At 40.3% G+C, this 14,839-nt stretch overlaps 1 protein-coding gene across 1 annotated transcript in view; it reads right to left on the bottom strand.

Moving 5' to 3' along the window:
- LOC141096911 (uncharacterized) overlaps window positions 1-14,839 on the bottom strand; it is a 150,684-nt gene that overhangs the window by 123,912 nt on the left and 11,933 nt on the right. The window contains exons 2-5 of the mRNA XM_073583821.1: window positions 6,367-6,402; window positions 4,715-4,852; window positions 4,103-4,264; window positions 1,951-2,095 (exon numbers count right to left, since the gene is read on the bottom strand). Of these exons, the coding sequence (XP_073439922.1) occupies window positions 1,951-2,095; window positions 4,103-4,264; window positions 4,715-4,852; window positions 6,367-6,402 (481 nt within the window). The remainder of the gene's footprint in view (window positions 1-1,950; window positions 2,096-4,102; window positions 4,265-4,714; window positions 4,853-6,366; window positions 6,403-14,839) is intronic.

Raw genomic sequence — 14,839 nt, 5'->3', positions numbered from 1 at the left:
CTGCTCCCTTCGTAAACAGACCTCAGTATGCACAGCCAGAACTCCCAGACAATACACCAAATTAACAGGATTCCGAGCAACTTTTTATGGTACAGGCGTAATAAACCTTCTCCAACTATGTGCTGCTTCTTTCTTTTTACTGTCTATACTGGTGTGCTTGAGCTTGCATCGGCAGAAATACAACGTTGAACTTTTCTAATTCTGACAGTTCTCTCTCTCCTGTTTTTCACATGAGGATTACTCTTATACCAGGTTTTTGGCTGTACTACTACACACACACTTTGACACTTTGGTTGAGGCCCTCTCCCACTCTTTGTTCCTCCCACACACATACTTGGACAGTTGCATCCTGAATGATTCTTCCAGCCCTTGACTCACAAGGAATATTTGCTTCTTTCAGGCAGAACCTTTTTGGACTTCCCAAATATGCACCTTTGTGTAGGCCTTTTCTAGTTTGCTAAATAACCCAGAAAGCACTTCCTTTGCTTACCTGTAGAGTTGGTACAAAATTATGTGTTCATCCCATCAGCCACAAGAGACGTCACCTCTTAGAGCGCTTTCATACTGCATTGTTGTCCACATTCAGTGGTTCCGTCAGGGTTTGCGTCCGATCTCTCTCGCCCCCAAAACGGGATTCGGGTGAATGTGCTGACGAGGCCATTGCCAACAGATTCAACTTGTACTCTGTTATACAACATTTTTGGGCTTATACTTCTACTGGAGGCAGGCAGCCAGACATAGTAGACTGCGTCTGAGTTTCTGCGACCGGTAGACAGTATACACCAAAAATGTTGCATGAGAGAGACCTTTACATTGACGGCACCCTTATAGTTAATGCCCCTGTCGACACATATTCCTGAAACCCATTTGTGGGGGCTTCGAACACAAGCCTCAACCAGACCACTGAATGAGGGAAACAGCACAATGTGAAAGCAGCCATTCCTGTCATCCCTGGCACTTCTTTTGATTAGCTGTACTGGTGCGACAGTGGTAACTGTTGCCCACAATGTAAGTGCATAATTCATCTAACAATTGACCAACGGTGCTGCACATATTCAGTGCAACTGAACCCAGCTGGTGTTCCTGCAGTGACTCAGGAGACGAGCTTTCATTACCGATCCCCTGAATTCAACACCATCCCCATCGTACGCTATTGTGGGCACTAGTTACCTTGCACTGTTGGGGAAAGCACCTATCAACTGTTGGCCTGCACCACACCAATTGCTATTGTTTTATACTTTTCCTTTTATAGACATGTTTTATCTGCATTATATATAGTTGTTAGCGCAGTAGTATACACTGATATTTCCTATTATTCATTTGCTGACTAGCTAGCACACAGAGCTGGTCCTACTACCAGCAGCTTCACTATATCAGCACCTAGTAAGCACCAGTGTGTTTTTTCTTTCTCTTTTTACTGATACTCAGCTCTGATGTTCTCCCCCTGCTTCCACTCTCAAAAAACCTTAAGATGTAGCTGGAAATGTTTGTAATGACACTCATGTCTGCTTTACTGACCCTCGCCCCCACCAAAATTCATGAGATGAAAGCTGAAGGTGTTTGTAATGATAGCCAGTTTTCACCTGCTCTACACTGTCGCTGTAGAAAGCAAGGCTGCCTATCATTTCATCTCACAGGGGAAAACATGTTCTTCAACTCTTCTGGAGGTGTATTCTTTTTTTCCCCGTGCATGATTGGTCAAAGTCATGCAGGGGAAAAAGTACATGCCCCCAGAGAAGAATCTCTAGTAAAACCCAGTTGAGCTTATTATAAATTATAACCTAAGCTTTACAAGCTAATATCTCCACAATAGAGATTGGAAATTAAAAAATAAAAACTACATTTTACTCAGCTCTTTAGCCACGATTCAATGATGTGGCCAGTTTAACTTGCTAAAACTGGTGAAAGGTCCTCTTTAAGCCTAATCATTTTAGAACGTGTTTCACTTACTTGCTTTGCTATTTTCTTCCACAGAGCCTGCAAAAACACTTTGGTGAAATATTGGAGGATTATCATTGATGTCCAGAACCCTCACACGTAGCAGTAGTGGCTTCTCTACCTCTTCTCCAGAAATTGTGATTGCGTGGACTGTAAGCTAGATTAAGCATTAACACCGTAAAATAAATATGTTAATGGCAATAAATGAGAAAGTGAAAACTTATTGTTTTCAGATATTGAAATGTTGATGTAAACAATAAAAATCTATGGAATAAGATATTTAGTCACCAACATCTGATATAGAAAAAAAGACAGAAGTTTCCAATTGGTATTAAAATACATATATAAAATTGCCATGTCAATTAAAACTATACCTTTAAAACATTATTAGATATGCATTAAAAAGAATTAACACATAAAATCTACTACAAAATGCTCCTAGTTTCTGGATCGTGAGCTTTAATGTAGAACTACGAGTAAGCGTTTGACAACTTCAGGTCATTCTACTCCAGTTTTAATATGTACATTCATGGACACGCTGCCCTCCGCTGTACCTATATTGATTGGAACAAGCTAAGTACTTTATGTTACACATTTACATTTACTGTATATACTCGAGTATAAGCCGACCGGAGTATAAGCCTAGGCACCATATTTTGCCATGAAATACTGAGTAAGCTTATTGACTTGAGTATAAGCCGGGTATGTATTGTTCCCTCATCCTTGTCCTGATATGCATGGCTCCTCCATCCCTGTCCTTGTATGCATGGCATCCCTGTTGCTGTCTTTGTATGCATGGCTCCCCTGTCCTTGTATACATGGCTTCCCCGAACCAGTCCTTGTATGTATGGCTCCCCCATCGCTGTCCTTGTATGCATGGCTCCCCGGTCACTCTACTTTTATGCATGGCTCATTATCCCCTATCCTTGTATGCATGGCTCCTTTAAAAATAAAATCCTACTCACCTTCCTGCACGTCCTCGCAGCATCTCGTACCGGTACCCGATTCGCTCATTAAGGTAATGAATATTAACTTCACGCCTATGGGATTGGAGAGGCGTGTATATTCATTACATTAATGAGCGGGCCACGTGATTGCTTGGCTGCAGGATCTGCTGGCGCCAGAACGAGATGCAGTGAGGGCGCACAGGAGGGTGAGTAGGATGTGTGCTGTAAGCCGGCGGCTGCAGCTGTAACTGTGCGCTATAAGAGAAATAAATATTCATTTCTCTTTAGCAGTGGCACAGGCTTTAGCCACAGCCGCCGTCTCTTTATTCTGTGACCCACTGCTCCTCCTCCCCCACTGGCTCCTGCCTCTGTGACCCGCCGTTCCCCCTCCCTCTCTGGCTTTCTGGGACAATGACTCATGTATAAGCCAAGGGGGGCATTTTCAGCACAAAAATGTGCTTCAAAACTCAGCTTATACTAGTATATATGGTATTTGTTGCAGATTTGTTCCTGAATTCACACATAAAGAATCTAATGCAGGAGGGGAAACTCTTTGGGTGATTTGCTTGAGTGATTGGGATTTACTTGCTGTTAAGCACCAATTTGAGTGCAATGTTTTTGAGGCAATGTTATGCCCCTCATGAGATCTTTTTTCATTCTTAGGATTTCCACAAAACAAATATACATCTGCTTGTGATAAGGTTAAGAAATTGCATCATTTGCTACTATCAGCTGCATGTCAACCTATATGGATTATATGTCTGAGTTTAAATGTGACCCTTGCATAGCTTTTAGTTTTTATTCTTTTTTTTTGCCTCAACAACTTAGACTGAATAGGTCTGACATCATGGTTATTTGACTGATTTCCCTTAGATCTGGACTAATTTTGTCCATTATTAATTAACAGGGTAAGCCATTGTGGAGTGGGGACACCACTTGCATTGCCTAGGGTGCCAACCTCCGCAGACAGGTAACATATTAATTAGGGTCAATTTATAATCCCACAATGTCAGATGTTCACTCATAGTTTTCCATTAGGGCTCACTATGAGCATTTTGTTGTATATTTTGAACATTAATTTATTTTAATGCATATCTAATGAATAATGTTTTTATTGGTATAGCTTATATGTGAATATTGACCTAAATCCTATATACCATACACCGGTTATACTGTCTGTCATGTCCTTGCATGTACACTAAGTCAAGTCAACTTACATATAACATTGATATCTGTTCACGATCCACAATAACTCCAGTCACGTTCAAGTGTCCCGTTCGAGAGTCTATTACAAAAAGCCCATAGGGAGGCTGATCAACACCTTGTCCAGACACTTTATAGCGTATAGTACCTTTTTTCACCTCTATATCAGAATGGACCTGTTAACAAAAAAAGATTATACTTTTATATACATTTGGGAAAAAAACACTCTGTAGAGTAAAAAGAAGATTTTGCTTTGCTCATGAAGCCAGGGGTGATCCATTTTAGCGACTTCCTAAAACAAACCACTGTATAACGCTATATTAGGATGCTACTATGTACGATTGTGCACATCATTGTGAAAATGCAAGTGCATAAGATTAGTATCATGGGCCATGGAAATTGTGAAAAACATTTTTCGTATAAATGATAAAGAGGCATGCTTCATTGCCTCTGAGAAACATACTGCCTGGAAATCGTCCAAATCCTGTTTGACGCTATCTAACATCTCACCTTTCTATATTAGGAAGTCTCCAAAGTACTTGTATAAAATATAATAATGTGTAAAATGTAATATTTCTGTTGTGAATATTTGTAAATTCATTATTATACTCAGTTCAGTTTGTTACCTTTGCTATAGGATTTCTGTATCTGTTGTCCTCTTCTTCTTGCATATTAGCTGGGGGCACAACCCATTCACGCTTCTGTCTTTTTAAATAGATGTCTCCATCTGATATTTGGCTTTCTTTATAACTTTGTTTATTTGCCTGCAGTAAAGAGATATAACTTATAGAATGAAAATCATTGAATTATAGAAGTCTATAGTTCTTTAACATTAGTTGTAGATGAGCTTGCAAATCCCATGAACAGCTGTCTATCTTAGGCCTCTTTCACATTTCAGTCTTTTGATGTCAGTCGAAATCCGCCGTTTTTTAGAAAAAAACGGATTTTTTTGGGGCGGAATCCGTTTTTTTCTCATAGACTTGCATTAGTGACGGATTGCGACGGATGGCTGTCCATTGCATCCGTCATTTGACGGATCCGTTGGAATTTCAGCGTCCGTGGTCTGGATACAATGGACATAGTAACGTTTTTTGTCTGCGTTGAAAAGGCGGATAGTGACGGATCCGTCACCGTCCGTTGTCTGCTATAATGGCCGCCTGATCCGTCCCTGAGAGAATCCAGTGACGGATTCTGTTTTTTTAAACTGAGTATGCCCGGGAAAATTTCCATTCATTTAATTTAACCTCAAAAGCTGTTCTGGCACAGAAATCCCTCTCTCCTTTTCCAGAGTTATGTTCCTTTAAATTTCATACACTGGCTGCTGCGACGGATCCATCAAAAAACGGATCCGGTGCATCAGTTTTTTGCCAATCTGCAACGGATCCATTTTTTAACACTTTGACGGTTTGGAACTGATGTCAAAAGACTGAAGAGTGAAAGAAGCCTGAGGGAATACATGTATCATTTTTGGCGACTTTCAAAAAACTTTAAATTGTAACTGGCATAGTGAAATGTTGGAAGTTGTGATCGGTGGTGGGAGGGGTTGAGGTGCTTTCATATTCACCAATTGCTAAAATAAAGGGGCAAAAACATGAAGCTGAGTGCCCTTTTTGCTTGCCTCTGTCCTTCACTCCTTGGAGAGTTGAGTGAGAGGTGCCTGGACTCATAGTAAGAAGCAAAGATGATTCAAATGAAGGGGCACTGTGATTCCTTCATTTTAGAAACCAATGGGAATTTTAGCTCTGGGGCCTCCACAGATCAAAACTTCTTACATGTCACTTTTTGACATATCAGAAGTTTTAATACCTTTTACAAGCAAAGAAATGATAATAATTTGATATTTCATGTGGTCCACTTTAGATGTATTTGCACCTATATGATGCTATGCTGTTTCTTTTTATGGTAGATACGCAATAGGCAAACAATGGTTTTTGATAGTGTTGGTTAAAAACAGGAGCAAGCGATGCGTTTCAAACACAGTTGTTCTTTATCAAGCTTGAAAAAGAACAACCGTGTTCGAAACGCGTCACTTGCTCCTGTTCCTGTCCACCATATATTTTTAATTGTTTTTTGATGGAATAAAGATTACTCTGAAAATTTTACCAGAAGCTGGAACATGTTTTCATTTTTTTTTGCAAATGCTATACATGAGTGGTCGGCTTGTGGTTCCGTGCATGCTGGACTTCTATAAAGTTCAACAGTGAGCTGGCATTATCCTTTCCTGTTTTCTCCAAAAATGCAATAGTTTTCCAATAATAGATGAAGTAAAATACAATACCTGGACACTCCAGTGACAGCTGCATTGTGAACATATCTAGAGAGAAAAAAACACTATGGTTATTACAAATTGAGGAATTGATAGTGTTTGTGTGACTTCTGCTAGAATCCACCGCTAATAATTTTAGCTTTAGTTTACCTAAAGAAAGAAACCATGCATATATACCATGGAGACATAGGATGCCAAGTCTAACATGTAATATAGGGTGGCAAAGGGCAGGGGGTACATTAAAAGAATTGGATGATGAACATTATACATATATAGTTTTGCTGACACTGAAGAGAGGTTGGATGAGTCATGTCGTAATTTGGATTTAAAAGAAGTTTTGTCAGCATTCGTGATGTTTACATGCAGATCTTTTAAGTAGGTCAGATCAGCGTTCTGGGGCAAAAACACAGGTTTTAATTTGATCGGAAGGTTGTTTAGACAGAACAGTATAGACTGATATTGGTCATGTGTGTGGAAATTGGACTGTAAATGGAGGTTCAGTCATAGACAACTGATTGCCTGAATGTGCATGTTTTTATAGTTGCAGGAAAGCTAGGAACATAACTAAACAATTGAGATCACCCTTAGAAAGTAAAATAAGAGATTTCCCGGATTATTGAAAAACATAGTGGCATCTACCCCTGTTTATGTATAGTGTCTGGTATAGTAACACAGCATCACTGAAGTGGCTGGGGTGAAGTGCAATACTACACACAACTTGCAGACTTTTGTTTAAGAAATCAGCCATGTTTTCTAATTCTGGAGACATCTTTAATTGGGTTTCAATATTTTTATTTTTGTTAAAGGGAACGCTGTTAACCTGCAGCTATGGGGTTTATCTGTAGGTTAACAGCATTATGTTCCTGCATGTAGCCAAATGTAGCAGGGAGAAAATAATCTTTGTTATCCCCGTCAGCATTCGATATTCAGTCATAGGGGCGGCGCCAGTTCAGTCACCGATCTGAGACTGCAGAGCTGCTGCTGTAACTGCACCCCCGGCCCTGACTGACAGCCGGTCGCAATGTAGAGCCAGTGTCAGTCAGGGCCGAGGGTGCGGTTACACCCACTGCTCTATATACTCAGAGTGGTGACTGAACCGTCGCCTCCCCCGCCCCCCATGACTGAATACCGAATGCTGACATCCAGATGTAATAAGCATTTTTTAACTTTAATAAAGATCAGCTATCATATTCCGCTTTACAGATGGTGTCATCACTGTCCCCATTAGGGCTCACAATCTAAATTCCCTATCAGTATGTCTTTGGAGTGTGGGAGGAAACCCACGACAAAGGAAGAATATATAAACTACTTGCAGAGGTTGTCTTTGGTGGGATTTAAACCTGGGACCCCATCGCTGCAAAGCAGCAGTGCACACCACTGAGCTACCGTGATGCTCCAGTAGATGGAATTTTATAACTAGAACTCATTAAAGGGAATATGTCAGCAGATTTTTGCTACCTAATCTGAGAGCAGCATAAAGTAGGGGCAGAGACCCGGATTCCAGTTACGTGTCACTTACTGAGATGCTTAGTGTAGTTTTGAGTTACTGTTTTATCAGTAGAAGATTATCACTGTAGGACATGTAAACCTGCTTCTAGGTAGTCAAGCATATTCATGAGCTCTGCATAACCCCACCCCCACCACTGATTGGCAGCTTTCTGTGTGCTCTGTCCATAGGCTGAAAGCTGTGAGTCAGTGGTGGGGGCGGGGTTATGCAGAACTCTATCCGGAGAACTGCTAAATTTGCCGCAGGTAAAACAGTGATTTTATCAAAATGACAGTAAGCAGCCAGGTAAGTGATACATTGCTGGAGTCAGGGTCTCTGGCCCTATATCATGCTGCTCTTAAATGGGCAGCAAAAACAGAGCGTCAGATTCTCTTTAAGAACCCCAAGATCAGTTTCTTTAGAAGTGCCATTGTTTGGATGGAACCATTTAACTGCAAACGAGTCCAACGCAAAAGGTCAATGGCGTTGAATGAATAGATCTCAACTTATTCAACCATTTGTCAGTGTCACAACAAGACATCGAAAGGATGATGTGTGACTATGTGTAGCCAGTTACAGTATTTGTGGGTTTTCTGTTTTAGAGTGTCAACCATTCTCAAGAGATCTAATACATACTCACAATAAACATGACTTTTTTGTGATTTGTTTCTAGTCACAATAGAAAGTGAATACAGACTAATGTGTCAGTCTAAAACGTGGAAAGGTTTGTGGCAAATTTTTTATATAAAAAGTGAGAAGATCACACCACTTTATTTTCTTGATACTTTCAATGGTCCTCATAAAAAGTAAAAACACCACTCAGCTGGGTCTTCTAGTTACTTTAAATCGTTCTTATAAAAACATTGATCAGAAGTCCTAGAAATATAATCATGCCAACAAATTTAACATATGTAGTGTATGACACAAAATACTAAGATAAGGAACTGACAACAAGGCTGAGATTGCTTCAAGCGAAAGAGCTTTCATTTGGGCACAAACACAGGTCTCATCAGAGAAAAGCAATCCACACCCTTTATTATGAATCATACTTTAGGTGAGTGCCAGAGGCATATATCTCGCACACCACCCATTTTTACCAGCCGTACATTTATGAGTCAAAATTTTTATACCACGGCCTGCTTGAAAGAAGAGGGTGTGGAAGAAACTGCAAAGGAGGAAATATAATCTTATAATTATGAGTGTATCTAACAAAATATAGCATACATCTCAAGTTAGTGCTGACATGGATGTTATAGAAGGGTCTGTAAGGGGCATTTGTCCACTGTCAACCACTGGTGTATTTCTCAGATCCACTATATGAAAACATAGAAACCTTCACGTTGGGTCAGATGGTGTTACTTGGTCACCTGGAATCTTTATATAAATTTAGCAATTAAGAGTTGATTGTCTTATTACTTGTTCATCAGGAAGTTAAAGAACATTCTTGGATCACCAGGAATTGGTTTCTGTCTTATCAAGTCACCAGATTGTCAATTATAAACCACCACATTAAAGCTGGCCACACACATTAGATTTGCTGTCAGCCGAACGATGCTTCTCGGCTGTCTCTCTCACACATGAGTGGTTGTTTGCTCCTGTGTTCTCTATTAGAAAGCCGTCGCCCGACATCTCTGCCAGTGGCTTATCTGTGGGAGAACAATGCGATCTGTAATCCAAAATTGGACAGGCCCATCAGTCGATATTGATAAGATCGTATCAATTGGTGGGTTCGGCCAACATTAGTCTAATTACACTAAAAATGAAACCAAAAAGTAACACCTTTGATAATAACTACACACAACACATCATAGGAATATCTATCTTTATACCAAAATATGATACTTTCTAGGTTGCTTGTTTAGCAATAAGTTTAAAGAGAGAGATCACCTCTATCTCTAGTGTCTTTAATGATATGGGTTTCTCTTTATAAATATTTGTTTTTACAATGTTCAGTAATCTGACTTTGAAGCTCTTGTATAAAGTTCTTTCTTTCCCCATGACAATTCCTGCTTAGTGTTGATGTGGGAAACTGGAAAAAGATTTCATGTGCTACCATTTGGTCTACTGTCCCTATCATCTCACTTAGGTCAAAGTTCAATGAGGCATGAGAACTTGTTATGATGACCCAAACAGAGGTAATTTTCAACACTAAAAGGTATTTAGCACAGATCTAATGTTTCACCTTTAAGAGATTCTCGCTTATGGTGGATATTGATGCACAGTATTACTAAACCTCATTACTATAATATAACAATAACTAATTCAACTACTAAGATTATAATTTTTTAAATGTAAATCTATTGGCCTTTTAATAGCGTACTCTTTTCCGCAGTATGTTAAATATAAATGTTTAGAACAGAAATCCCTAAAATCTTTACTGCAATCTAAATGAAACTTACACATGTTCTCATGACTTTGTGCTAAGCCACCATTTATTGGCATTGTTCTTTCATCACTGATCAATTACGAGAGAGTCTGATGAATAATGGGTAAGGTTTGGGTTCCACCCACCACTCCCTTCATCACAATGAATACTTATAGTTATACTTCTGCTTGTCAACAAGTAGGAGGACTACCAGTATGTCTGCTAGTGCAGTCATCATATGATGGCATTCTGATGATTTGTTCTATTATTCTCAACATTTGGATTTATATAATAAAAGAGAAATCATGGATAGAACTAACCAACCAAAAGAATTATAGAAAGAAACGTGAGATAAATTCATTACTGTGTAATTTTGTTTTAATAAAATGTGGGGCACAACCTGTTTGACATTCATTTTATTCCTGACTCTCAGGACATCATTGCAGCTGGCATGGGGCCAGGTAGTCATGATGGTCCTCTTAGTGGTAAGGTGGTAATGACTGGGAGTAATAGAAGCATCGATGCTTTTAGGCTATTATCTGATCCAATCCCTAAATCTGACATTTCCCTCTCCGTGGGTGGTACCACAATAACACATCGGCAGCAGGCGCGCTGTCTGAGTGTTATGTTTGACACCAATCTCTCCTTCACATCCCATATACAATCTCTTGCCCGCTCTTGCTGCTTACACCTAAAGAACATCTCTAGAATCTGCCTTTTTCTCACCATGGAAACAACAAAAACCCTCACTGTAGCTTTGATCCACTCCCGCCTGGATTACTGCAACGCTCTATTAATTGGCCTCCCTGTGACTCGACTATCCCCTCTCCAGTCCATACTTAATGCAGGAGCCAGGGTCGTCCATCTGGCTAATCGGTACTCGGACATGTCCGCTCTTCGTCAGTCATTACACTGACTGCCCATTCATTATAGGATCCAATTCAAAGTACTTGTTCTCACCCACAAAGCTCTCCACCATGCGGCACCCCATACATCTCCTCCCTCATTTCTGTCTATCGGCCTAGCCGATCGCTGCGCTCTGCAAACGACTTTCGACTAACCTCTGCACTAATCCGTACCTCCCACTCCCGACTCCAAGACTTCTCCCGTGCTGCTCCTATCCTCTGGAATGCTCTACCCCAAGAAATTAGGGCTAACCACAATTTGCATAGTTTTAGGCACTCCCTCAAAACACAATTGTTCAGAGCGGCTTATCACGTTCAATAATCAAAGTCATTCTATGTGTAAGTGTGCGTGTGTAGCCCATTCACTATCTCTATCCATCCTTCACTCCCTCAAGATGGCTGGACCTTCATTGTAACTATACAATTGTAAATACACACCTGTACTTTGTGTCTCCCTCACCTCATTGTAGATTGTAAGCTCTCACGAGCAGGGTCGTCTTATTTCGACTTATTTTGCTTTAATTATTGTATTGTTAACGTTGTTACTTATGACTTGTGTTTTGAAACTGTTAAACTGTAAAGCGCTGCGGAATATGTTGGCGCTATATAAATAAAGATTATTATTTTTATTATTATAGAAGAGTTGTACAACACAAACTGTTTAAAAGGTAATACTGATTATATTTGAATAGCTTAAAAAATTCAAAAAGACAAAGCGCGTTGCAGCATGTTATGTATAGGGTTGTGCAGCAGCAGACTGGTCAGTGTGTCCACGCTAGGCTCTCTCAATTGCCAGCTGCCAAAAGCAGCTTCAGTGGGTATCTGAGAAGAAGGGGGTCCTGTTTATTTCATCACATTTTCTTTCATATCATTTTGACAGTCCGTTGGATGCCTGTTACTTAGGCTGGTTTCAAATTAGCGTTTTTGTGCGCAGCGCATCGTGCGCATCCGTCCACATGCGTCATGCGTACCTATGTTTAACATGGCGTACACATGGTCTTGCATTTGCATGCGTTCGTCTGCATTTCGTATGCATGCGTTTTTCCAGGTGTGCGTCTAGACGCGCCGGACGCAACATGTAGCATTTTTGGGTCCGGCCAAAGGCGTTAAAAAACCGCATGCATACGCTTGCGCACGGAATGCGTCAAAACAACGCATTACAGTCTATGGGAACACAGACGTGCGCATGGACATACATACGCCTGCTTTTGCGTACGCATGCGTTTTAGGAATAAACATGTCTAGACACTGGTTTAAACCACCCCCTACACAAAGAAACATTGTTTGGGGGGTAGTGTATATAAAAGAAGGTGTTGGAACTGGCAATCAGTCCACTACTCTACATCCTAGGATCAAGTCACAAAGCTACAAGGAGAAAATCAAGAATCTTTGAAATGTGAGTATAAAAACCTAATGTCTGACAGTACTTTTTTCTCAATTTATATTATGTACTAATGTCTCATTTTTATTGCAGCATGTCTTCTTCATCAGCAGCAAAATCTGATGAATTCAACTGTAACAGGGTCCATATAAAGAATTCCCTTGACACACACCCACTGGTGTCCCATTGGTGGAGTCTGTTTCAAGGATTTTTCAAGGATTTTCCTCCTGTGAAATATGACACCTAGAGAAGACGTGCGCATAAAAAACGCAAATGCATGCAAAAACGCATGCAAACGTGGCATTTTTTGTCGTCATGCATACGCTGATGCGTATAAAAGTGATGCGTTTGCATGCGTTTTTGCATGTGTTTCTACTTGCACACTATGCGCAGCGCACAAAGACGCAAATGTGAAACTAGCCTTACTTGCACATTGACAGCCTGCTCTGCACACACATGCTGTGGAGCTGGCTGTAAATCAATATATAGGGAAGTGATTGCTCACTATGTAGTTAGCGGTGACTGTAACCCTGTCCATGCACCACCCTCATAACTATAAGTGAGTGGCTGCAGTGGGAATATAACTTCATTATTTCCTGGTAGCTTCTCTTCCAGTAAGTCTGCCAGACAGGATTTTAATGCTGTTTACTATATCTGCAAGTAAATTACAATTTTTGAGGTGACAGGATCCCTTTAAGGCTGTGTGCCCACGATGCGCTTTGTTAAGCGTTTCCGCAGCGTTTGTGCCGGATCAGACGCTGCAGAAATGCTTAAAAGATGCATCAAATTAATTAGCATTTGTTTTTGGCTTTTTGTGCCAATGCATGGGTTTTTAACCGCTCAGGAATCGCTTAGCGGCTAAAAACGCAGCATGCTCATTAATTCCCGCATTGCTCAGCGTTTTTAGCCTTCCGCAATGTTCCCAGAAATCGCGTGTCAAAAAGCGCGTCAAAAACGCGTCAAAAACCGCGCGGAAAAAGACGTGCGTTTTCTGGGAAAGGGGATCCTTTTCCTGAGCATTTAAAAATGCTAGTGTGAGCACATAGCCTAAAGCGTAGCTGCTGTGTCAGGGGGCTATTCATAAAAAACTGTCGTGTTTACATAAAACAACACCATGATATGACTTGTCCTTTATTTTGCTTTTGTTTTCCGCTCCGCAGGTTCCAGCTTTACTTTTTAGCTGTATTTGAACTATTGGGAGGAGATTATATTATCTCCCTCAGTTACAGGAGGAGTTCATTCCCTATATCTATGCAGCCAACCCTCAGAATTAGTAAGAGCTTAGAGGCCATTACACAGTAGTACTTAGAAGTGTAACTGCAAATCCATCATCAGGGTGAGATAAACACTCACTAAAAAGCAGCTGCCTCATCTGTGTCTGTCTCCCTTCTCCTTCCCCTCCCTTCAGACTTTAATAGTTAACTATAATGTCGTCACTCCATGACCTGACAGTTGCACTTCTTTAGCTAGATAGACTTTAGCTGTGTTTCAGAGTGAGTGACAAGTTTAGGAAGCAGTAGAGAGGAAGACGTGACTCAGTACATAGTAGACAATCATAAATCACTGTTCATAGGGGAGGGAAGAGCCAGTTTGGCATACTCCCCTCATAAACACCTTTTTTGATAGTTTGATAATGTGTTGATATTCCACATTAATGTGCTGCCCATTTTTAGGGCTGATATAATGCAATAGTAATTCTTTGTATTTCATTTACAAAACATGCCGTACAGCATCCATTCTCAAGTACATTAATAGAATGCATACTGCATCATACCTAGAAAATGATCAATTAAACAATCTGTAAATTAAAGGAAATCTCACATATGAACGAGTCCATTCATAATTCAACTACTCTAGTAATCTATTGAAGACTAACCTCCCGGGTGGTGGTTTAAAGGGGAACTCTTGGTTATTAAAAAAAGCATAAAAAGTGACTGTAGATTATAGGATTTTTCTAAAATATGTTATTAGAAAATCTGATGTTTTCTTTCAGTATTACAGGGACACTGATGTTACTTTCACCCTGAATATGACCAGTTACAGAGTGTGTAGTGAGAGCTGAAGAAACAGGGAGAGAAAAATGACAGGTCGCGTACAAGCTGTGAAGGTGCAGGCAGTGCAGCAGTAGAGTGAGAGGAGCAGGAAAATCAAACCTGTACACATACCTTGGTTAGCATGCTGGCTTGTATAAGCAGCAGCACAAAAGCCACTCTCCGTGATCTCTGACATAGTGTCCCACTAATTGTATACACTAAAAGGTTGAGACAAGAGCGCAATAGGGTCTTATCTGGGTAAAACGTATAAATGAAAAGGTATTTATATTCACCTTTTCAAAGAAAAAGTAAAGC

The sequence above is a fragment of the Dendrobates tinctorius genome, unplaced genomic scaffold (genome assembly GCF_039654945.1).
Source record: "Dendrobates tinctorius isolate UK_male_01 unplaced genomic scaffold, ASM3965494v1 ptg000081l, whole genome shotgun sequence".
Classification (NCBI taxonomy): Eukaryota; Metazoa; Chordata; class Amphibia; order Anura; family Dendrobatidae; genus Dendrobates; species Dendrobates tinctorius.
Note: the sequence above shows the minus strand (reverse complement) of the source record. Positions and strands in the feature narration are given on the sequence as shown.